At 42.9% G+C, this 25,691-nt stretch overlaps 1 protein-coding gene across 1 annotated transcript in view; it reads right to left on the bottom strand.

Annotated features, from left to right (window-relative positions):
• CNGB3 (cyclic nucleotide gated channel subunit beta 3) overlaps positions 1 to 25,300 on the bottom strand; it is a 107,932-nt gene extending 82,632 nt beyond the window's left edge. The window contains exons 1-2 of the mRNA XM_060244331.1: positions 25,249 to 25,300; positions 16,237 to 16,354 (exon numbers count right to left, since the gene is read on the bottom strand). Coding sequence (XP_060100314.1) covers positions 16,237 to 16,354; positions 25,249 to 25,300 — 170 coding nt within the window. The remainder of the gene's footprint in view (positions 1 to 16,236; positions 16,355 to 25,248) is intronic.
• Positions 25,301 to 25,691: the final 391 nt, after the last annotated feature.

Here is a 25,691-nt window from a genome sequence, read left to right as displayed (position 1 = left end):
CTTAGTTGGTAATGAGAGATAGAGGTCCTCTAATCTCAGTTTTACCTCATGCCCTCACTGAATGAAACCATCACTACAGAGCAACATCTGACATACATTCTGTTCTTTGTACTAGAGATAGGCCCTTGCAATTTCATGAGCTGAGTCAGAGAACTTAATTCTAGTCATCGTCGTCCTCACCTCCCTCCCCCCTCCCCTCCCTCCCCTTATTCCTGCATCTTTAACCACTATTTCCACATCTGGAACTTTCCCATGTGATAAATTAGAATTAAGACAAACCTCTTCCAAGCTGGGGGAATTAAAAATGTGGGCCTTGTGATCAAAGCTGTCAAGATGCATCACAGTTTCAGCAACTTGTCTAGGTGTAAGAGGTCTTGGGGTCAAGAAACAAAGATCCTCTATGGACCCTATAGATATCCAATGAGAATCTATTATAAATGTGAAATACATAATTGTATTAGACAAGAATCTCTCAAAGAGCACAATTTATCATTCTCAAGAAGCAGCTTGTATATACACAATTGGTTTATTACAATAAACTCACAAACTGTTGGATGTCTGTAATTATCAGTGTAGGACCTCAGAGTTTAGTCTTACCCCCCATGCTCTTTAATTTCTATATAAATCCCTTAGGAGAAATTATTTGTAGTAAATTGTCATCAGTATGCTGCTGCTATAGCGGTGCTGTGGAGATCCTGAGCCATTGATGGATTGTAGGGTTAAATGGTAGAGGGTAAATAAGTTGAAACTGAATCCTGTCAATGGCTCCATCCCGTCTGACCATACAGATCAATGCCACAGTAACTTCAAGATTGTAATGCACTCTGCATGGGTTTGCTTTTAAAGTCAATTTGGAAACTCCATTTGCCACAGAATATTACATCTTGATAAGTATCTGGGGCCATTCTGCAGTCACTCAGGTTACTGGGTTCAGTTCAAGATATTAGTTATCACCTGTACAGCCTTTACTAGCCTCAAATCCTACTATGTCCCACCACAACAACTTTTTTAAAAAAAATTGAGTACAGCCTTCTGAGAATGCTACCCTGCAAATGATTAAGATCAGCAACTGCCCATTCATGCACTTTTGCTGTGATGGTCCCTCGCCCTTTGTGGAACAGCCTGCCTGGGAAGATCAGAAAGGCTCCCGTATTTCCATCATTCCACAGAATTTGCAAAATAGAAATGTTCAAGAGGGCATTGTTTCTATACAGGAATTAGAATTGCAGTATAAGGAAATTATCCAAGCAAGAGATTTTACAGGGAATAGTAGCCTATTGCAACATTTACTGTATGCATCATCTTGTTTTTACTACACTGTCCTGTATCTTTATAACCTACTCTCTGTATTGTTCATGGTATGTCATGCCTGACGCTTCCCTGTTTGCATTATTTTCTAGTTCTGTATTCCCAGTCCTATTGCCTTTTGATTGGCCATTTGCTGTTTGATTTTTTTGCAAAATATTTTGTAATCCACCTTGAGTCTTGGTGAGAAAGACAGGTAATAAAAAATAAATAAATATAAGACTCAGTGGCTAGCACAGCCATCTAGCTCTGCACATGGCAGCTGTTTTGCACAAAGGGGGAGCTGCTACATAACTCATGCATTCTAGGCTTCAGTTTTGTATATAGATTTTATTTGGTTTTGCTTGTTACTGAAATCCAAGGTATAAGAATTTAAAAGTCTAAATCAGGCCTACAAAACACATGACCCACCAAGATAATATGTCACCAGCTATGTATGGCACCCACCAGATGCTCCAGTAGTAACACTGTACTCATTTTCCATAAACTAAAGGACTGTCAAGCATCTGAAAGGCTGTAATATATAGTAGGTGTGATTGTTGGACGTAGATTCAGATTTGCATTAGAGCATGGACAGAGTGCCAAATAGAATTGCACTAATTTTGATCATTTGCACTGACCTGTTATCTAACAAACTATTATATATGTGTTCAAGGTATTATATTTGCTGAGCTTGCCTTAAAAGTATTATAGGGCCTTTTCTCTGATTTTGATTCCAAAATCCTAACAAAGAACAATGGGCTAATGTTGGAATCTTTGCTAAGTATTTTTAGATATGAGAGGAAGTCTCTTCTTTAGCAGAGACTCGTTATCTTCATTTCGTTCTGTAAACATCTTTCGGAAGAAAGTGAGCTATCTTTCTACCTCCGGGAGTCACTGGGAGCCTATCTCTTAGAGAAGGTCAAATCTCCCTGCTACAGCAGGAGCTCTGCGCTTACTCTTCCAGGAATTGGGCTGGGGGCCTGCACTGGAGTCGAACAGGGAAGGGGGCGAAACTGCAGATATGAAGTATGGGGAAGTGGGGCATGGGGGTTCAGATCAGCAGCCCCCGGGTGATATCTATTCATCTCTTGTTTCTAAGTTGGGAGATGGGACTTATTTGACCAATGAATGTAATCAGAATGTCAAAGGCGAAGACCGGTATAGCCAATCTGTGAGTTGGCCTTTGTTTACAGAAAGGTATAAGATGTTGTGACTATAGGGAGGAATTTTGAAGGAGAACACATTCAATGTGCAAAAAACAATAAAAGGAATCTGCAAATCAACTCTTCTGTGCCTGTCGTTTGGAAACCCCCTTGATTGGAGAGGAGGGGGTTTCGTCCATTTGCAACATGATTGATACATTTGTTATGGTAGAATATAAGTGGCAAAGAAGTTGCACAGAACCAGTACAATTATTTTTAGGAACCAATGAAGTCAAACATCAATTTAAAAAGAGAAGACTTGGAACTGGAGCCATTTGGTTTGCTGACCAAAACCTTTTCCTAAAGAAAACTCAGAAGAGTGCAGTAGAATGTGATCATTGTTTATATTCCTTGTGTACACTTTGTTGCACAGATCCATATTTTGTGACATTTAAATACAAAATATGGATCACCCTTCAATGTGATGCCAGTAATGCAGAAGAGAGGGTTGTTAATCATGTGAGAGTTCCAGCTTCCATTGCTAGCTTGATCTAATGTCTCTTCATTCCTACTTCTGAAAGGCCACAAGTGACTGACTTGGAGAAGCTGGGCCATCTGAAGGGAGAGAGATCATTATCTTGATAAACATGGAGTCTGGCTTGGATCTAACAGAATGTATCCATGGGTGGAAGGATTTCTTCCCTGTGGAGTCCAGATTTCTTGCATCCTACCTTCTGCTGCATCGCAAAATGCCATTCTCCGGTGGTCTGGACAGTGGGTCGGTCCGACTACTGGGTATAGGCTCCTCCTCCTCGTCACAGGGTCGGGTGCTCCAATCGATCCGGAGGGGGAGTGGCCTATACCACCCAGGACGCGCCAGTTCTTCTCCCGGCCCTGCACGAGGCAGGACGGTTTTTCTCCAGGCGCTTGCTGAGAAGCGCAGAAGATCGGATTACTGAAACAAAACAGACCGGAAGCGTTGGGATCGGTCCCAACAACACCGGTGGCGGCAGTCTGCAGGGTCTACTCACGAGTAGACCTTGAGTGAATGGCAGACGCCCGCAGCGCTTCGTTCCCTCGCAGTCGCGATTGGAACCAAGCCGGAAGGAAAGAGAGGCGGCAAGCGCAGAGGCAGCGCGGTAAGCCGCCCTACAGCAACAGGGCTGCGCGCGAGTCCACGGGGCTTCAGATGGGTCCCCAGGCTGCCCGCGTTGTCTCTCCTTCGGACTGCCTAGTCGTATAGGCTTGGCAAAGGAGTGAGAGAGAGAGGCCTCTGAGGGGGTTTGTTCCTGACTGGAAGGCAAGATACCAAAAGGCCCAATAGAGGGCGCAATGGAGACATTCTGTCTTCCATTCTGAGCCTTTTCCCGCTTCTTTTTTAGTTGCTTTTGCCTTTCCTTCCCTTATAGGGACGTGAGAAGCTACAAAATGGTGGCTAGCTCACACAGCAACTCACACAGCGAATGTGATCTACCTCTTCTGTCTGGGGCTCTGACTCCTCAACAGGAGGCTCAGAATCTTGACCTCACAGGAGAGGATGCCAAGTCAAATTTAGTCCTTTGGCTTAAGAAAGAGCTGCTAAAAGAGTTGGGACAGGACCTTCATCAGCAGCTGGACTCCCCTGCTTCCCTACAACCAAAAAAGAAGGATGGAGGGAAAAGGGGCAGAGATACTAGTCCCAGTGACACTATGGAAGGACGCTCTAAGATTAAGCCTCCTTTGGGTTTGGATTCCCCCCTCTTGAGCTCAGCTGAGGAATCAGAAAACTCTGAGCAGTCAGATAAGGAGGAGGGTGAACTGTCAGACAAGGAGGAGCAGACTGACACTGTTCAATCTAGGCTCTTTCCTTCTGAATACTATTCAAAATTGCTTCCCAAAGTACTGAGGACCCTTAACTTTGTACCCACTCCTAAAGAAAATGAGGAGTTGGATCCTGATCTCCCCACAGGTTCAGGGGAGATGATGCCAAAATTGAGCAGTGCTCAGACAGGGGTTCCTTTGCCTGCGGCTTTTTTTGCCTTAGTCAAAGCGGAATGGGAACGTCCGACTAAGCCTAAAGCAAACCAACAGGTTCTCTCCAAACTTTATTCGCTTATTCCACAGGCTACTAAGAGATTAAAGTTACCAACAGTGGATGACCCTGTAACTAGCCTGATTTCCAATTCGGTCCTTCCTATGGACGCAGATGGTTTACCCAGGGTTCCATGCGATAGGAGGGTTGAGCAGGCCTTACGCAAAGAGTTTGAAGCGACATCTTGGGCTATCAAGGCAGCCACTACGTCTTCATTGTTTGCCAGAGCAATGTGCACGCGGTCTAATAACTTGGCAGCAGCAGACAGTGGAGCTCCTAAGGAGTTCAAGGACGAGTTAAAAAAGATTGCTTTATCCGCTGCCTTCGTCGCAGATAGTTCATTAGACACCATGCAACTGGCGGCCAGGGCCATGGCATGTGGGGTAGCTGCCAGACGTAACATTTGGTTGCGTAATTGGGAGGTAGACACTGCAGCCCAAGCCAAGGTGGCAGCGGTGGCTTTTAAAGGAGCCTTGTTGTTCGGGGAGGGTCTAGATAGATACCTCATTGAGAACAAGGATAAAAAGAAGGTTTTACCTTCCAAGAGTAAAGAGTCGAAACAGAGGAAGTCCTTTCCTTCCTTTCGAGATTCGAAGAAACCATCCAGACCAGGTTCCTTTCGTCCCTTCAGAGGCAAGTGGCAGCAGAAGGGGCGTGATCCCAAACCATACTACTCTGGGAAGGCAGATCAGGGTTCCAAAAATCCCTCCAAGAAAGGAGGATCCCAGTGACTATGCCTCTCACCAGCCGACAAACAAAATAGGGGGTCGTCCTTCCCTTTTCACAGACATTTGGAATCAGTCAATTCAGGACAAGTGGGTTCTAGAAGTAGTGGAACAAGGTTACGCCTTGGAATTCCACTCTCTTCCCCCCAACCATTTTCGAGGGGTTCCCCGGAAAAAAGATTTATCTGCTCACAGAGCAATGTTGTCGGCCATTCAGCACTTGGTGAATATAGGGGCAGTGGAGGCCGTCCCGGTACTTCAACAGGGTTTGGGGGTCTATTTGGTGATATTTTTAGTTCCCAAAAAGAACGGGGAGTTCAGAACCATTCTGGATCTGAAATGGCTCAACACGTTCATCCTGACAAAACATTTCAAGATGGAGACACTACGGTCAGTATTGCTAGCCATTCAGCCTTAGGATTTTCTGGCTTCCTTGGATCTGTCAGAGGCCTACTTGCATGTTCCCATTTGGGAATCACACAGAAGTTTTCTACGTTTCTCCTACGGGGGGAAGCATTTTCAATATCGAGCCCTGCCGTTTGGTCTGAAGTCTGCGCCCCGGGTATTCACAAAAATTCTGGTGACCCTGGTGGCGGAACTGAGATTGCGGGGTGTGGCCCTATTTCCTTCCCTGGACGACATTCTGGTGAAGGCAGGGTCCCACCAGCAATGCCTGGAGGCCATGCAGCAGACAGTGACCATGTTGCGCTCTCACGGCTTCGTGGTGAACCTAGAGAAGACCAATCTGCTTCCCTCTCAGATACTAGTGCATCTGGGAGTGGAAATAAATACAAAGGTGGACAGAGTCTTCTTAACCCCAGAGAGACGGGATAAGTTTTGCCTCCTTCTGCAAGGGGTGTTACAGCAACCGAAGGTGCCAGTCATGAAGTTAGCACAAGTCTTAGGGATGATGGTATCCTTTCAGGATCTACTGTCTTGGGCCAGATTCCACACTCATCCCCTACAATTTTTTCTGCGGCCTTTTCAGGAGATTATAAGGAACAAAATTCCCAAACTGGTGACACTACCATTAGAGGTGATGTCCCAGTTACAGTGGTGGTTGAACCCGGGTCTTTTCAGTCCAAGTTACCCGCTTCGCGAACCTCAGAGGGTTTGCATGACTACAGATGCCAGTTTATGGGGTTGGGGGGCTCACTCACAGGATCAAATGATCCAGGGTCAGTGGGAGCCTCACGAGATGAAGCGCAGTATCAACTTCCTGGAACTCAGGGCGATCCGGTTAGGGTTGCAGGCAGTTCTGAGGGGTCACCATGTCCTGGTGAAAACGGACAACTCAACCACCAAAGCATATGTAAATCGACAGGGAGGAACCAGGGTGAAATCACTTCATGCCGAGGCGAAGGTTCTCTTCGAGTGGGCCGAAGTCAGTCTCCTGTCAATCAAAGCGGTGCATGTTCCAGGGAAGGACAATCTGCTAGCGGATTGGCTCAGCAGACGCTGGCTGGACCAAACAGAGTGGATGTTACACAGGGACACCTTCCGTCTAATAGTGGACAGGTACGGACCTGTGTCGGTGGACTTGTTTGCCACGGCAGAAAATTGCCAAGTGGACAGGTTCTTTGCCAAGGTCAGAGACACAAGGGCAGAAGGAACCGATGCCCTCAGCGCTGCATGGCCGACGGGACTAGTGTAAGCCTTCCCGCCCCTTCCTTTATTACCCAGGGTGTTACAGAGGGTGGTGGAACTAAAGGCGGAGATGGTGTTGGTGGCTCCCTTCTGGCCGAGACGGTCATGGTTCCAGGAGCTCCTGAGGTTGTCTATTCAGCCTCCTTGGCGGCTGCCAGGGAGGGACGACCTTCTGACACAGGGCAGCATGTCTCATCCTCAACCAGACATGTTGCAATTGACAGTTTGGAAGTTGAGCGGTTACAGCTCAAGGAACTAGGTTGTAGCACCAGAGTGGTGGACACTATGTTAGCATCGCGTAAGTGTTCCACTAATAGGATATACAATACCACCTGGAAGGTTTTTGCTTCGTAATCTACCTTACGGGGGTGGGATCCGATGAAGGTGAAGGTAAATGGTATTCTAGGTTTTCTTCAGGAAGGGGCAGACAAGGGGCTTTCTACCAGCACGCTACAGCGTCAGGTGGCGGCCATATCGTCTATACAGGGGGTGCGGGGACGTAAGTCCTTGTCAGTGCATCCGCACAATAAACGGTTCCTGAAGGGTGTTGCTCTCCTTAAGCCCCCACAGGTACATAGATTCCCCTCGTGGAAGTTGAATATAGTACTAACTGCGTTGTGTGGGCGTCCCTTCAAACCTATGGCTTCCTGTGGACTGAAGGAACTGACTCTAAAAACAATTTTTCTAGTGGGTATCACTACAGCACGGAGAGTGTCTGAGTTAAGGGCCCTGTCGGTCGACTAGGAGCTTTGTGTTTTCCATAATGAAAGGGTGGTGCTGAGGCCAGACCCATCTTTCATTCCTAAAGTTAATTCTGTCTTTCATAGGTCCCAGGAGTTGGTTCTTCCAAATTTTTGTCCCAACCCCCAGTCTCCCAAGGAAAGGGAGCTGCACTGTTTAGACGTTAGGAGGGCACTTAGTTTTTACATTGATCGCACAAAAGACTGGAGGAAGTCTGATGCATTGTTTGTTTCATTTAGCAAGTAGTCGCAGGGACGACAGGTCTCCACTTCCTCCCTTAGCAGGTGGCTACGGGAGTGTATTGTTTTGGCTTACAAGGCCCAAGGTCAAACCCCTCCAGATGGGATCACGGCCCATTCTCTAAGGGGTGCTGCAACATCAGCTGTGTACCGGTCCTTTCCGTCCTTAGAAGCTGTGTGTAAGGCAGCGACTTAGAAATCGGTATGTACCTTTACCAGGCACTATAAAGTGGATAAATGGGCTTCAGCGGAGGCGGCCTTTGGGAGGCGTGTGCTGCAGCATGCACTCTAAACAGGGAAGCCGGTCCCGCCCGGGGATGTTCAGCTTTGTTACGTCCCAGTAGTCGGACCGACCCACTGTCCAGACCACCGGAGAATGGAAGATTGGTATCACTTACCGTGAAGCTTCCTTCTCGGTGGACTGGCAGTGGGTCGGTCCGGCCCGCCCGTTAAAGGTTGAGCGGCTTCCTGAGTTTTGGAGATGGATCCTGGAGCAATGGTGCTTTCCCTGTGGGGAGGATGTTACCTTTGCTTTGCTTAACAGTGACTTTCTTTCAATCTGCCATTTGTATGGTGTGTTGAACTGTAATAAATTAATCTTCTCATTTATTCGTCTCTGTACGTGAATGGGGAGGTGGTGAAAATTTTTATTATTAGGGGGATGCGGCTTGGATACAACTGGCGCGTCCTGGGTGGTATAGGCCACTCCCCCTCCGGATCGATTGGAGCACCCGACCCTGTGATGAGGAGGAGGAGCCTATACCCAGTAGTCGGACCGACCCACTGCCAGTCCACTGAGAAGGAAGCTTCACGGTAAGTGATACCAATCTTCCGTTTTCTTCTCAGGGCTACTGCCAGAAGGGACAGTGAGAAAGCTGAATTGCATGGGTAAAAATAATTCACTCTTTCAGAATATTATCTTGGATCCAAGCCTACCTTTCTGTGGCAGGAGATTTTGGTTTGGAGAATTTAGGCATCTAATAATGATTGTCTGAGTGAACTGTCATGTTGCTTGGTGGAGGGAAATGGAAAAAGAGTACACAGAGCATAACCTATCTGAGAATTTAAGGGAAGACACACTTTTTGCTTTGTCTTTTTGTTGTGCCCAGCTAATATAAATGTAGCCACTGCTAGTGTAGAGATGATCCCTAAAAAAGGAGGTGGATAGTTGGTAGATGAGGTCTGCTAATGTTCAGAAACCCTTTCCTATCAGAAATTCCCAACACTCTCTGTATGCATTTTTGCTTTGTTTTTACTTTTAAACTTTCGATACTGCCTTTAGTATAATTTTTTGAGAAACAAGTCAGGATGAAGCTTTCATGGCTTACTAGAGTTGCCAACTGGCAGCTGTCACATAGTGGGAGAATGGGGGTAAGGAGATGGGGGGCAGCATTGTGTAGGGTTTTACTGAATCCTAGAGTGTCATGTCGATAGTGTGATGTCACTTCTGGGTTTCCCCGGAAATGGCATTGCACCATCAACATGACAGCAATTTTTGGTTCATTCCCACTGCCAACTGACCTACTAAATGGTGTGTGTGGGGGGGCAGGGGCTGTTGCTGAGAGGCCTTGTGGTGCATTGTGCATTCCATATCCCAGGGGCCACTGCAGAAAAGACCAGAGCTGCAATCCTAGGTGGGATGTTTCTTCTGGAATATTTTCATCTGACCTATGGGAATTAGGTAGCTCTAGCATCCTCAGCAGAATTCTCAGCAGGGGTAGAATCAACAGGAAAAAACAAAGACCTCTTAGATGATTCCAAGTTCAAAACTAAAACAGCTGGAGTAGGGCCTGAGCCAGCAGCAGCAACACACTGTGTCCAGTTAGGCCTCCCCAGTTCCCATATTCCACAGAAGAAACATGGAACACACTCGTATTATTCTTATAGGTTTGAAATGGGCTTCACCAGTGTATGAAATAGCCAGCTGTGTACAACATGACATCTTGCACATGTGCATGATATACATTAAATACCTTTAGAACCTTCTCAAAGATTAGATTTCTACAGACCTTGGGAGGGAGCTGTTGAGGCCTCAGCCCTTGCAACTCATCCTGACACTATTTTAATGTAGTATTCAATGGGTCTAAAAACAAGGTCAGTAATTAAATAGGGATGTACTACAGAAAGGAGGGATTGTCTTTGGTCAATAGTTTCAGAGGGTAGCCATGTTGGTCTGTAGTAGAACAGCCACATTAGAGCCCAACAAGATTTTTGATGTATGAACTTTGCTTTTCAAAAGCTCATCCCTCTTGGTCTCTAAAGGTGCTACTGGACTTGGATTTCTCTGGTAAATAGCAATACTTGGAGAATATTAATTTTTTTTCTTTTTGCAGCCTCTAATGCAGGGCCATAGCCAGGATTTCATGTTTGGTGGGATCCACAGCAGGATTTGTTGCTTGGTGGGGGGCAGGGGCCACCCAGTTTGGTGGCCCTGGGCTCTCAGCTCTGTAAGCTGCCTTGAGTTCCACAAGCTAACCCTCCTTTGCCTGGGCAGTCACAGCTGCTCTGCTCCCCCACCTCTTTCTTAGGTGCCCCTCTCTCAGAGAGACAGAGACCTCTTGACTCTCTCCCAGCTCTTTGCTCTGCATGCTGTGTTAGGGAAGTGGAAATAGAAAAGCAAAAAGACCAGCAACCATGCTACTACTTGTTCAGAGTGGCAGTGAGCAAAGGGGACAGATTGGGGGGGGGGGGGCTCCAATGGAGGGGGTTGAAAGCGGGGATTGAAAGGATGGGCCTGGCTCCACTGTAGCCACATGCCCGCTGTAATGTGGTTTTGGATTGGCCATTCCGCTGGCAGACAGAAATATGTTTTTATAAATATGTTTTTTAAATGTGATTTACCACAATTTAGCTGCAAATTTCCCCTTATGCTCTAATGTGCACCATCATCTTACTTTCAATCAATAATCAAATTAAACTGGAAAAAAGGCCTTATAGAATTATACAGCTGGTTTAGGACTATATATTTGTGTAGGATTGCATGTTAGAACAAAACTCTCTTGTTGTCTACTGTCAACATGAGTTCAAATCAGAATAAGTGGGGGAAAATAGTTTTTGAATCCAATTCAAGATACACAAAGCATAGGAGAGGGAGAAATTTGCTACATTGCTGAGGTAATGTAAAAACCCACCTGTGGGATTAGCTAGAATGATGGCACAGCCAGCTATTACCTCAGCAAGGAGGGGAGGAGGTTGAACGGCTTACACAGACTGACCATATGTCCCAACTTACTCAATCACAGAAGAATTATATATCATAAGTAAAAAACTTTCATGCTTCATTACTTTTCCTTTTTCAGCTTTACACTGTCTCTTGTTAACATAGCTTTCAGCCCTGGAGTTTTCAGATCCCACAATTGGTGGACATTTTTATTGTGCTAATTTCTTCAAGAGAATATTAAGTGACCAACCTCCAGATGGTGGCTGGAGATCTTCCACTATTGCAACTGATCTCCAGGTGACAGAGATCACCTGGAGAAAATGGCCTCTTTGGAAATTAGACTTTCTGGCATTATACTAAAAACCCCACCCCCCTGAGGCTCCAGCCCCCAAATCTCCAGGTATTTCCCAATGCAGAGCTGGCAACCCTACCTTCAGAGCTGGCAGATTTTCAGCATCAAGGTCCCAGACATGAACCAAAATGACACCTTCCTACAGAAGCCAAACCAGACTCCAAAATTCTGAGTGTATAAGCAGAGTCCCCACTGTTTCAGAATGGAATGTAAAATAGGAGCTGTTCAAAAAAGTCTGATCTACATGACCTGTAGTTCTTTAATTAAAGCACACAGAGCACTTTAAACTTGAACACATAAACATGGTTTATGGATATTTGTATCACAAAAATGCACAGATGCAAAGTGAATCCCAGAAGTATAATAAAATCACTATATTCACCTTGAGTATTTTTGAGAAAGGCAAACTATAAATGCTATGAAATTACTAAATGTGAGTTGTGACAGTTCTAGATTGTGATGTGAATTGATTAAATATGTTTATACTAGCTTAGTTTTTTTCCATTCACTACTAAATGCTTTCAAGCAAAATATAGATGACAGTCACTATTCACTTGCGTATCCCTGAACTTTCTGGACATTAACATTTTCCTGGGATTGTGAGCAAGTCACACAGAAATGTTTACATGAATACACTATACACTGGGATCTTAATATAAATAGTTAGTTTTGCTATTAATCAACTAACAGACTTCAGTAGTTGCTAAAATCTGGGTTATTCTTACCAATATAAAGATATTATTAAAGGGGGGGGGGTTATTTTTACACATCAACTTCAACTTTTCCCAAGTTGTGAATAAATATTTTAGTCTTATGACGCCTGTTTACCACATGCTTTAGAAGAAAAACAATAATTTGATGTGAAGACTGGAGTCCTCGTCTAGCTTTCTGTCAAATAGTTACTCAACAAATTACAGAAGACTTGGAGTTTCAAGCTGGTGTATTCACTGTCTACACCACTCACGATTAAAATAAGAATGTGAGGTCAGAATATTATATTTCACAGCTTCTAAGTGTTTGCTTGATAGTACTGTATTCTTCTATTCTAGACGTATTAGCTCAAATTAATCTTGGGAAAAGAGATCATGAATGAATCATCAAAGGTAATAAATTACTGTAATGTAATAAATATAATAGTTAATAAGACTGTATCTTTTATTCTGACATAAGCAAAGAAATAAGAAATTCCTCCCTTAAAACTACTTCCTTTAAGTTTTCCCCCCCTCAGTCAGTTATGCACTTGCTTCCCACACCCATCATCATAGTGCATATAAATTAGAAAAAGAAGTGGCCAACAGGATTTCAATTCATTTCATTCTTCAATCGCTCAGTAATCCTTAAAATGGTTATACTAGCAATGGCTGCTTTCCCTTAATTTCCTGGTATTATGGGTTCAAGGACTTGTCTATATATGATGATGAAATAGTATCATTCCTACGGTGAAAGATTGCATATACAATACATTTTTCCCTTTCACTCACAGGCTGCAACAGACAGATAATTACTGTCCTGCAAAGCTATGAATAGGAATAGCCATTGTGCCCATATTTGGCATAAAACAGAAAGAAGAAATTGCATATTGATAGACTCTAAGTGAATCCTTATTCAAATTGTGAGGAAACTGGCATTAAAATGTTCCGTTTCCTCAATCATCATTTATTTATCCAGAACATAAACTATTTATGTCTGCTCATGGCTTTAGACATGACAGTTACATTTGGCCAAGCAAACCATGGTTATGTCTGCTTGCTATTTGTTAATATCCATCACAATGTATTTTTGTATATTTAAAAATGAGAAAGTATTGAGATGGAAAGACCCAAATGAGGTAATTTTTCTTGCTAATGGGTTGTGGGAATATTTAGGGGTGAATACCTTGTCTATCAAAGCTAAGTGAGTCATTTGACAGGATAACAAATTGGTTTCTTCACTGACAGATGATCCTCCCAAAAAGAATCTCTCCATAATGAACTTTATAGAAAGTGATGCATCAAGAAAGAGTGAGGGAGAATCAAACCAAGGCTCTTTTACATTACCCTTTGAACCGGTTGTTATCCATTACCTGATATTCCTTGTAAAGCGATTCCTTGTAAAGTGAGATTATTGATTCATGTGAACGGAGGTTTAGACAGCATATTTAAATTTGTTTATGAACCATGTCTGAAGCACTCTTCCTATTTCAAACCATGCTGCTACCCCCACTTTTTTTTTTTTTGCAACACATTCTATTTAAGCTTTTATTTTCTTAATGTTCTAACTTTTTGCACTACAGCACTACACCAATATTGCAATTCAGTTCTATATTGAAAGCATTCATTTGCTAGAACCACCTTTGGTTTTCAACTACTGAAACACCAATTACTGCATGCAATGAGCACCCACCACCCAATGAGCTGCTGTCCAGCTTTTGTTTCTATGTAGCTTGTTTCTCTGTATGCATTTGAATGCTGTTAATATAGTGAGCTGCTATATTGGTCTAGCACTATAGTGCATAACATTTTTTAAAAGCCTCAAATGGAGTGTGCTGCAAAAAAAATAAAATGGCACTTTCAGAAATCAGAATATAAAAATACAAAAATACAGTGATTCAGAAACACAAAGAACACCTGAAAAATGGAAGGAATGAGTTTTTTTTTAAAGCCGCTCAACCCGAAGGAGGAGAAGGAGATTGGATTTATACCTTGCCCTTCACTTAGAGTCTCAGAGCAGTTTACAATCTCCTTCCCCTTCCCCTCCCCACAACAGACACCCTGTGAAACAGGTGGGGCTGAGAGAGCTCCCAGAGAACTGCTCTTGAAAGAACAAGTCTGCGAGAACTGTGGCTGACCCAAGATCACTCAGCAGCTGCATGTGGAGGAGTAGAAAATTAAACCCAGTTCTCCAGTGTAGAGTCCACTGCTCTTAACCAATATACCAAACTGACTCTCAGTTAAAGTTTAAATACCATTCCTTTACTTGCTGAGTTATGCCACAGTGCAGCAAATGAAATTCTCCATTATATCCTTTTGTGACAGTTCCCATAGGGTATAATGGAGATTAATATATTTGTGTTTCCTGAATATTGACCTGAATACCAGTAAAATATGAATACTGGTATTCAGTTTTATTCAGGAGTATTTTCTGGGACCAACAGACCTTAATCTGGGGGGGGGGGGATATTTTTTTTTATACTGCTATTTGCAACTGGGGCACAAGGGCTTTGTTTGAAAAGGTTAAAAAAATTCATTAGCAGCCAGGTTGTGTCTGAAATGGCACAAAAAATCCATTAGCAACCAGCATCCAAAATGGATTGCAAAAATTGTTTGAAAGGGGCCTAAATTTGAAAGTGGATTTGGAGTCCTATAGATATTTGGTCAAATAAGTGGAGACAAACAAGAAACTTGCAGGAGCGGTCATCTCATTCCTTCTACTTTGTTTCCTGCTCTCTTCTGTCCCTTTCTCTGTGACTCTGTGTCTCCAGGTCTATCAGTCTTTCCCTGGTTCTCGGCCCCCAACCCCAGTTGCTACTCTTTCTTTGTCCTTCAGTGTCTTCAATCACATACACAATCTCTCTCTCTTTCTTGTTCCATTTTCAAATGACTTCTTTATCATGCTTACACAGACTCTCTCTCCCCCCCTTCTCTCTCTGTATCTTGTTCATTCCTAAACGCCTTCTTTCTCTTATGGACACCCTCTTTCTTGTTGCTTTCCAAAACACCTTTCTAACACGCACATACTTTGTCTTGCTGTATTCTTTCTGTCCATTTCACTGCAGCCAGTTCCTCACTCCTCACTGAGTGGTCCACATTGCACTCTCTCCAGTGCTGGGAGTCAGTGTGTGTGGGATGTATAAGCCAGGCCCAGACTAGTGAACATCCCACACAGAGAGAGACAAAAAAAGTAGCAATGATTTGGAATAGCTTGAAATAACAATGGCTCTAGCAGCATATCAGACAAGGTGAACCAATGAATCTGGCGTGAAAACTGTAATATGCTATGCCTGCAAGAATAATATTTGTCTGCATATTTGTATGATTGCTCTGACAAGTTATAAGCTTAGAAGAGAATGACCACTATGTTACTTATGTGTCTTACATGTTGATTCTTCCATTATGGTGAATGAGAACAACTTTGAAGGACATGTTTTTCTGTGCTTAATATTATATTGTAACATAACTTTTAGTCAAATTAAATGCTATATGGGAAATCCATGACTGAGGATTTCTGATTTTCATTTATCTATGATACTGGCTGGAGATCATCCTTTCTTCTCCACCCAGGCTTTTAACTGAAGGATTACATCTTTTAAAACTTTTTTTTAATTGAGGGGTGGGGATATGTCAGCATGGCATCTATGTTAAGTAAAGCAGGTGCCAAGGAAGACTCAGGCCACGGCATTCTAAATGCAATCATCGCTAATGAAAAAGTCCTTTTTTTGTTGCTACTCATCTCACATCTGCTGGTGAAAACGGGGAGAACAGGGCTTGGGAAGAGGAGTTTAATGGATGGGAAGGATTACAGAGGAGGAGGCAGTCCTTTGCTTACCTTAAAGGTAAGAACCTACTCTTTGAATTGTACCTGGAAACAGATGGGCAGCCAGTATAGATAATTCACCACAGGATCAATCTGATCTCTGTAATCCAGTCCCTGACAGAAACCTGTCTGCCACATTCAGGTCAAATGAAATTTCTGAACAGATTTCCAAGGTATCCCCACACAAAGAGCATTACAGTAATCTAATTTTAACATAATCCCAGCAGGGATCACCATAGCCAGTTCAGCCTTTTAAAGGAAATATTGTAGCTGGTGTGCTGGATATAGAGATGGATAAAAGCACTCTGGGTGCCATGGATGGGGATTTATTATGAATCATCAGTTTCTTATGTTACTTACTCTTCTGCCTCTTCTTTCCCATTGGCTGGCTGCTGCTCTTCCTGATGGGTTGACTCAGTAGGTTCTGTAGGGTTTTCAGCCTGAGTGGGTTCAGGATCTTCTGAAGGTTGTGCAGCATCTAGAATCAGACAGCTGATTAATTTCAAGACACTTATTGTAAAACATGAATACTTAAATTGAGAATAAAATCATGTACAGAATTAACAAAAAATTCTCAAAACTGAATATACATTTTGTGAATTAGACATTCATTTGCCTGACTCCAGAAGAAATTAAATGGAGGAAAATTGAAAGGGAACTAAAATGTGAAGAAAAAGTAACAGCACAGGTAGATTTCTTAGATTAAGAAAACTAGTATTTTACCACGTTCACACAAAATGATGATAACCTTCTTAAAAATGATTAAACACAAAAAATAGATGACCCTGAATGACTTCTACACACACTCTCTCTCTCTCCTGCCACTCAGAAGACATGGGTAACTTATTTTTTTTCTACCTCCCTCCCAACTTGTTTGTATTTAGTTCATTATATTTATTCCCACTGGTTTCAATGGGAAATCTTTATCTCCCCCCCCCCCAATTGGGATACGTTATCTGGGACTGCAACCATCACTTCATCCTTCAGGCCAAATTTCAGGCAGATGGGAGAAAGCAACCTATTTTATAGCCTATTGAAATTCTGATGTGCAGAATGAATACAGGGAAGTGCTTGGAACCACAAGACAGATGTAAAAGGACACAGGACACAAAGAAGCATTGGGCAATCCAAGTAGGGTAGGTACACAATGTATAGCAGCTTGTATTTGGCAACTCATCAAATCTGTTTATATCTGCTGCAAATAGCAGGACCGGATCTACATGGGTTTTTTTTGGGGGGGGGGGGGATTAAAAAATGACACTATCTTGTGGACCCATAGAAAAGAATGGACTCCATAACCAATCTGGCACCCCACCTTCAGTGGCGCCTGGGACGAGCGCCCCTTCTGCCTCTCACTAGATCTGGCCCTGGCAAACAGTCACCTTTACACACAGACCCAAACACTATCTAAATCGGCTATGATCATGCCAGTTTGCCCCTTACATACATGGTCTGCCAAAGTTTCGAGGCAGCAGGAGGAATGTTGCGGGCCTAGCTTGCCTGGGAAATTATAGATGTTTGTATACAAATGCTAGAAGTGTTCGAAGTAAAATTGGTGAGTTGGAATGTTTAGTGTTGGGGGAAAACATAGACATTGTGGGGATTTCAGAAACTTGGTGGAATGAGGAGAATCAGTGGGACACGGTGATTCCTGGATATAAGTTATATCGGAAGGACAGGGAGGGAAGAGTTGGAGGTGGGGTGGCTCTGTATGTCAGAGAGGGTATACAGTCCAGTAAGACTGAGGTCAGAGAATTAGATTCCCTTCTAGAAATGCTTTAGGTCAAAATAGAGGGCCCAAAAGGAAATTTAACTATGGGAGTTTGTTATCGCCCACCAAATTAAAAGATAGAGGACGATTATAATATGATGGAAGGATTAAAGATAGTGGCTAAATGTAAAAACTGTGTCATAATAGGTGATTTTAACTACCCACAGATTGATTGGGTCAATATGTGTTCTGGTCAAGAGAAAGAGACTGAGTTTCTAGACTCTCTTCATGACTGTGCTATGGAGCAGATAGTCACAGAACCTACCAGGGGCGACCCTGGATTTGGTCCTAAGTAATGCCCAAGTCTTGGTGAGAGATGTAAAAATGATTGCATCGCTTGGGAGCAGTGACCATAACATTATTGATTTCACCATTTGTATAAATAGGGAGTTGCCCCAAAAGACCAGCACAACCACGTTTAACTTTAAAAGGGGTAAATTCTCTGAGATGAGGAGGCATGTGAAGAGGAAACTGAAAGGAAAGGTAAATACAGTCAAAACCCTTGGGGAAGCTTGGAGGCTATTTAAAACTACAATCCTAGAAGCTCAGATAAAATATATACCACAAGTTAGGAAAGGCACAAACAGGTATAAGAAAAGGCCTGCATTGTTAACAAACAAAGTAATGGAAGCTGTGAAAGATAAGAAGGATTCCTTTAAGCGGTGGAAAGCTAGTCCAAGTGAGATTAATAAAAAGGAACACAGGCTGTGGCAAATCAAATGCAAGATTGTGATCAGGCAGGCAAAAAGAGACTATGAGGAGCATATTGCAAAAAATATAAAGACCAACAATAAAAATTTCTTCAAATATATTAGAAGCAGGAAACCATCCAGGGAGGCAGTGGAGCCCTTGGATGACCAAGGGGTAAAAGGATTACTGAAGGAAGAAAGGGAAATGGCTGAGAAGCTGAATGCATTTTTTGCCTCCGTCTTCACTGTGGAAGATGAGAAGTGTTTGCCCACTCCAGAACGACTAATTTTGGAAGGGGTGTTTAAAGACCCGAGTCAGATTGAGGTGACAAGAGAGGAGATCCTACAACTGATTGACGAATTAAAAACTAAGTCACCAAGTCCAGATGGCATACATCCAAGGGTTCTGAAAGAACTCAAGGGTGAACTTCTGGATCTCCTGACAAAAAATATGTAATCTTTCATTGAAATCTGCCTCCGTTCCTGAGGACTGGAAGGTAGCAAATGTCACCCCCATCTTTAAAAAGGGTTCCAGAGGAGATTCGGGAAACTACAGGCCGGTCAGTCTGACTTCAATACCGGGAAAGTTGGTAGAAACCGTTATCAAGGACAGAATGAGTAGGGGAGGGACGGTGGCTCAGTGGTAGAGCATCTGCTTGGTAAGCTGAAGGTCCCAGGTTCAATCCCCGGCATCTCCAAAAAAGGGTCCAGGCAAAATGGTGTGAAAAACCTCAGCTTGAGACCCTGGAGAGCCGCTGCCAGTCTGAGAAGACAATACTGACTTTGATGGACCAAGGGTCTGATTCAGTATAAGGCAGCTTCATATGTTCATATGTTCACATTGATGAACACAAGTTATTGAGGAAGACTCAGCATGGGTTCTGTAAGGGAAGATCTTGCCTCACTAACCTGTTACAGTTCTTTGAGGGGGTGAACAAAGATGTGGACAAAGAGGACCCAATAGATGTTGTTTATCTTGACTTCCAGAAAGTTCCTCATCAAAGGCTCCTTCGTAAGCTCGAGAGTCATGGAGTAAAAGGACAGGTCCTCTTGTGGATCAAAAACTGGTTAATTAATAGGAAGCAGAGAGTGAGTATAAATGGGCAGTCTTCGCAGTGGAGGATGGTAAGCAGTGGGGTGCCGCAGGGCTCGGTACTGGATCCCATGCTCTTTAACTTGTTCATCAATGATTTGGAGTTGGGAGTAAGCAATGAAGTGGCCAAGTTTGCAGATGACACTAAATTGTTCAGGGTGGTGAGAACCAAAGAGGATTGTGAGGCACTCCAAAGGGATCTGTTAAGGCTGGTGAGTGGACATCAACGTGGCAGATGAGGTTCAGTGTGGCCAAGTGCAAAGTAATGCATATTGGGGCCAAAAATCCCAGCTACAAATACAAGTTGATGGGGTGTGAACTGGCAGAGACTGACCATGAGAGAGATCTTGGGGTCGTGGTAGATAACTCACTTAAAATGTCAAGGCAGTGTGTGGTTGCAAAAAAAAAGGCCAACACCATGCTGGGAATTATTAGGAAGGGAATTGAAAACAAATCAGCCAGTATCATAATGCCCCTGCATAAATTGATGGTGCGGTCTCATTTGGAATACTGTGTACAATTTTGGTCACCACACCTCAAAAGGGATATTATAGCACTGGAAAAAGTCGAGAAAAAGGCAACTAGAATGATTAAAGGTTTGGAACACTTTCCCTATGAAGAAAGGTTGAAACACTTGGGGCTCTTTAGCTTGGAGAAACGTTGCCTGCGGGGTGACATGATAGAAGTTTACAAGATTATGCATGGGATGGAGAAAGTAGAGAAAGAAGTACTTATCTCCCTTTCTCACAATACAAGAATTTGTGGGCATTCAATGAAATTGCTGAGCAGTCACATAAAAGGAAGCACTTCTTCACTCAAAGGGTGATTAACATGTAGAATTCACTGCCACAGGAGGTGGTGGCAGCTACAAGTATAGACAGCTTCAAGAGAGGATTGGATAAAAATATGGAGCAGAGGTCCATCAGTGGCTATTAGCCACAGTATATTATTGGAACTGTCTGGGGCAGTGATGCTCTGTATTCTTGGTGCTTGGGGGTGGGGGGACAAAGTGGAAGGGCTTCTAGACCCACTTGTGAACCTTCTGATGGCACTTTTTTTTTGGCCACTGTGTGACACTATGTTGGACGCTGTGTTGGACTGGATGGACCTTTGGCTTGATCCAACATGGCTTCTCTTATGTTCTTATGTACACATACAGCTGTCTGCAGCAAGAACTGTGCATGTTAATGTGTAGAAGTATATGCCTGATCAGGAATGCTGCAAAAGCAGGATCCTGGTCATATGTATAAAAGCCTACATGCATGAAGTTTTAATGTACACAGGCACACTGCAGAAGCTAGACTGTAGATATCCAGGGTGAGCCTAGAGGGAGTATGAAGATCCAATTTCTTTACTTGCATGTAGATGGCATATGCTTTGAATGCCTGAACAGGGTTACTGTTTCATACAGCACACTGCAGTATAGCGGCAAGTGATTGCCAACAGCCAAACAAAATGCCAAATAGAAACCTGTAAATTAATTGTCTCGACCCACATGGTCAGAAAAATGGCATCACATTGGTAGTTTATAATCCTGAGCCTTTCCCTAGGCAAATAAAATGATTGGAATGCTGTTCATGAAGGGACTTCTCTCCGCTATAGTCTTCAATAGGTTCATCTGCTGCCTTTTCCAGTTGGATAAAGTGTCTGACATTTTTATTATCTATTAGCAATAATTACAAAGATAGCCTTTTCATTTAGTTATTTCTTTGTCATTCTTTGAGTGCAAATCCCTCATGAGGGAAACTACTCTAGTTTGGACTGCACAGCTTGTGGGGTGTTGAGGAATCAAGGAGGGAGCTACAGCTAAGTGTGTATCTGCAGAACAGCTTCAGGTCAAGTCCTTGCAATAAGACTGCCAGATTAGAAAGCGGCAGAAAGATCCAGACAAGTGGGATGTTATTGGTGTCTATGGATCACTGGACTCCCTGGCAGGGCCGTGCTAGCCTTTCTGGTCCTCTAGGTGAGTCGTGCCTCCCCACTATTAAAATATATATAGGAAAAATGAAGAGTGCCAAACTTGAAACTTTTCACATTTTTAATTTACTGATTTTTAATTTTTCAAAAATTATGATAAATTATTTAAAAAATTGCAAGAATAAGTGCTTGCTGGCCATGCCAGGAAGGAGGGTGGTGGGACAGAATGAGGTGGGAAGCCAAGTGGCACATCAGGGTGTGAGGGTGGCTTGGCTGTGTTGAGGGCAGCTTGGTGGTGGGAGTGGACAAGGTGACGGTGGTCAGGAGCCAGAGTCATGCGTCAGGAAGGGGGTACCCAGCGGTGGCCTCTAGGCCAGGTGGCACCCTAGGTGAGTGCCTGCTTTGCCTACTTCCATGTACTGGTCCTGCTCCCTGGATAATTAGATCCCTCTCTGTGACTACTGGATGGAAACCAAATGTAATAGTGGAACTAGGAATAAGAAACTGGTGCCTATTTCTTTTGAGTTTAGACTCCAGTAGTATCAAGAAAACAGATTTATGTAAGTTCCAAATATTTGGAAGTAGGAGCAGGATTACATGTCTGTTATGAGAAATGGGGGCCTGTTATCTAAAATGGCAAGAGAGAACAATGTAATGATATCAGTGCATAGGACAGCTGCACTGTGCATAATATAAAGATAAATGTCACACAGACCTGCCATTTTCATTGGCAGCCTTGAATCTTTTAAAATATGTAATTTCTCCTAAAACACAGTCATGACATTCCGATAGAAGGTAGGAGAGGACCCCCTTCATATCTGTCAAGGCATGTGGCAACAGGAGGCATCAGCTATCTGCTCTATTAATAGATCTATTAATACTTAATATAGGCACAGAATGGAGGTTCTTTTTATCTCTTGCAATGAGGGTTAAAATATCAGAGTGATAAGTGATAAATTGTGTGCTTAAAAGCCTCAAGAGTCTCTCTTAGCTGCTTCTCAAATTTAGATTTGTGGGAGAAATTGAAACTGAAAATTTTACCCATAGTTATGTTAGAACTCTACAATGTTTATGTAGGCTTGGACTCAGTGACTATCATGCTAGCAATTATCTTTCCTTGCATTTCTAGATTAGTTTTCAACTAATTGCTTATACAGCAAAGTCTTCTTAATATAGGTGTGTAACTAGGCCATAGAGGAAGTGGTCTTCAAGTTAGTTATTCTTATGTTTCTTTAAACTTAGTTGCTATTGTAATTTTAACTAAAACTATGTTAAAAATGCCATCAAATTGAAGCAGACTTATCCTGACCCCACAAGGTTCTCAAGACAAGAAAAGTTTAGAGGCAGTTTAGCCATTGCCCAGCTCTCTGTAGCAACTCTGGCTTCTGAGGTGGGGGGTGGGGTGAATCTCTTATCTAAGTAACTAACCAGGATCAACCCTGCTTAGTTTCTGAAATCTGACAAGATCGGACTAGTATGGGTCATCCAGGCCACGGCAACTAAAACTACAGGGGGGCTGTCAGTACTTTGGTACTGACCATAAAGCCTTAAGTGCAATATTATTATAGGATAACAACTTGGCAGCAATCTGTACACTTGGTTCCTTGCAGTAATTTCTTAAGATGGATGGATGTTGTGGAAATCAACCAAATCCTAAATCATTCTTTAAATAATTGTAGTACTTGATTTATTCAATAGCAATGAATGTTATATTAACTTGTTCGGACATTATATGAAACCATGGGTTAATTTAACTATCTATGGATTATATGATTGTTTGAACACATACATCCTTCCTTAATCCTGACTTGTTTCAGGGAATTGACTTGGATGTGAGGGTGATAAATGAGCATCTTTGAGGTAAACCAGGATTTCTGTGATCAGTTATTAAAATAAACCATGGTTTTATGTTGCATTTGAACAGAACCATAGGAGTTTGTTTAGATGGTACAGCTGCCCTACACTTGGTGGGAGCAGAAAGAGGGCCAGCATGCCTTACCTTCCCATGAACTCAGTGTGCCAGCCTCACTTCTGAAGACAACAGCTATCCACAACCCACAAGTTTGATATGTGCAGATTCCATATATATATGAGATAAAAGTCTGAATTAAAAGTTGGATCTCAGGTGCACATAGGTTTGTGGAAAAATCATTTTTTCAGGGTTTAGGTATTTGGAAAAAAATATTGGTATTCGTGATATTTCCAAATTCCAAATACCAGTATGGTATTCAGATCTCTCTCTGTGTGTTTTTTAGGTGTTTTCAATTTTTTTCTGGTCCTTTATTCCCTATGGGGAGACATTCTGCATGGCAGGTGGTTATTTTCAAAGGTACAGGCACCAAAATTGCAGTCGAGTTGCCTAACCTTTAAATAACCTCCACTTTTCAAGCAGATTGGAACATGGGGTCCAATTCTATGGGACTGTGAACAGGATGCCCCAGCTGTCCTCCATGATTTCCTATGAAAGAGAGGAGGAATTCCCTCTATGATGCTTCCAGGACAAAGCAAGCAGCAATCACTGGCCAAATGACTCCCATGGATGAACCAACAACAAGCCCAACAGAATCGCTGTAGACACCATTAATCTTAGTAGAACCACAAGCTAATGTGCCAAGTAAACCAGAATCAAAACCAAACCAGTGGAAAAGCAAATTGCACTGGAAGATTAAGGTTGTGGGGAGCAGTTTTGCAAGCCCCAAGCCAATGATAACATACAGAAAGCCCAGCAGAACCCAGTGCCACTGTGTCAGTGTAAACTCAACAGAACCAAAGTGAAATCATGGCGGAAAAAATCCAAGTGTGTGTGTGTGATTTGCAAGTGCAGACTGTAGTGACACAAAGCAGTGCTAGTAAAGAAGAAGAAAAATAAAGCCGTCTGGGAAGGTCATAGAAGTCCTGAGAGACACAAAAACAAGGGAGGGAAAAAGAAAAACAATAGTTCACAGGCGCCCACAGATGCTGGCTCCTGATCTTCCCAGTAAACTTCAAATATTTCCAGGAGGGTTTTTAAAAGACCATTTTGGTTTGGGTTTCCTGAAAAATCTCTGGATATATTTGGGATGCCTGAATATACTTGGAAAATATGATAAGGTATTTTGGGGGTATATTTTTGGCTCAAGTATAACAAATGCACACCCTTAGTTTACATGCCAAACCTTCCATTATCACATTGGATGATACATCAATGCATGAATACCGCGTGGCTTCAGAGGTCTGGCCACTACATCAAGTGTGTTAGGAGGTAAGACATTTGCAGGGCAACAATATTGTCCAAACTGTCCCAATGTGGTTCTGAAGCTGTTAATGCTGGTCTGAACTCTACTGAAAAACAAAAATGTAACAATTTCCTCAATAATTTTATGTTCCAATATTTTACCTATTTTATACTATTGTACTGATTAAAATGTAGGTATTTTAAACCAAACATCCTTATGATTTTGCCATATTTAATTTCACATCTCCTCGAGGCATTTTAATACTGCTGTTAGAAATGTTAGCAATCTGTAACTACCAAGTCTCTACATTTTAGTAATCATTTATAATGTTAATTGCTAACATTAACATTGACAAGATCTACTAAGGAATATTTTGCTTTCTTCTTTCCCTCCCCTTCAATGAAGATGTGAAGATCAAATCAGACTGAATTGTTTTTATAAGCTTTGTGATAATTATGGAAACAATGAAGAAAATTGATGATGTGCATGCAGTACATACTAGCAACAGACTGAATATCTACAGTGCTAAAATAAAAGGAAAAGATTGGGGGGGGGGGGAAATCTGAGTATTTTTAGTGGCTGCCTCTCAAATCATAAACTCTGGTAAAATAGCTGAAGAACAGAAGAACATCATATATCTAATAGTCATGGGTGATACCACTATGCATTAAAGAAGCACAATGGTACTGTGGGAATCCAAGGGTTTGGCATCCACCTTGTACTCCACCACTATCTCCATGGTCCCATCCAGGACCCCAGGGCCAGCAAAAGGCCTCAGATGCTCATCTCTTTCCAAGCCTCTTCTCCACTTCTGGAGGGAATCTGGAGCCTCCTCCCTGGCCTGCTATTCGGCCCCTTATATGGGCCATGTTTACTCATGTACAAGTCAAACAGCCTGCCCCATCCTCCTGCAGCAGTCCCTCACCTGTTGGTCTGGCCAGTCTGGCCCAGTCGTAGCTGCTGGAAAATGCTTCTTAGAGGGCTGCTCTTTGGTGTGGTGGTGCTCTACTTTATCCAGTCAGTCACTGATTTTATCCTCTGGGGGTGATCACTTGATAGTGTTGCCAGCCTCCAAGTGGGGCCTGGAGATCTGCTTTTACAGCTGATCTCCAGCTGGCAGAGAGCAGCTC

Source organism: Heteronotia binoei, chromosome 7 (genome assembly GCF_032191835.1).
Source record: "Heteronotia binoei isolate CCM8104 ecotype False Entrance Well chromosome 7, APGP_CSIRO_Hbin_v1, whole genome shotgun sequence".
Classification (NCBI taxonomy): Eukaryota; Metazoa; Chordata; class Lepidosauria; order Squamata; family Gekkonidae; genus Heteronotia; species Heteronotia binoei.
The sequence above is the reverse complement of the archived record's forward strand: the minus strand, read 5'-3'. Positions and strand labels throughout refer to the sequence as shown.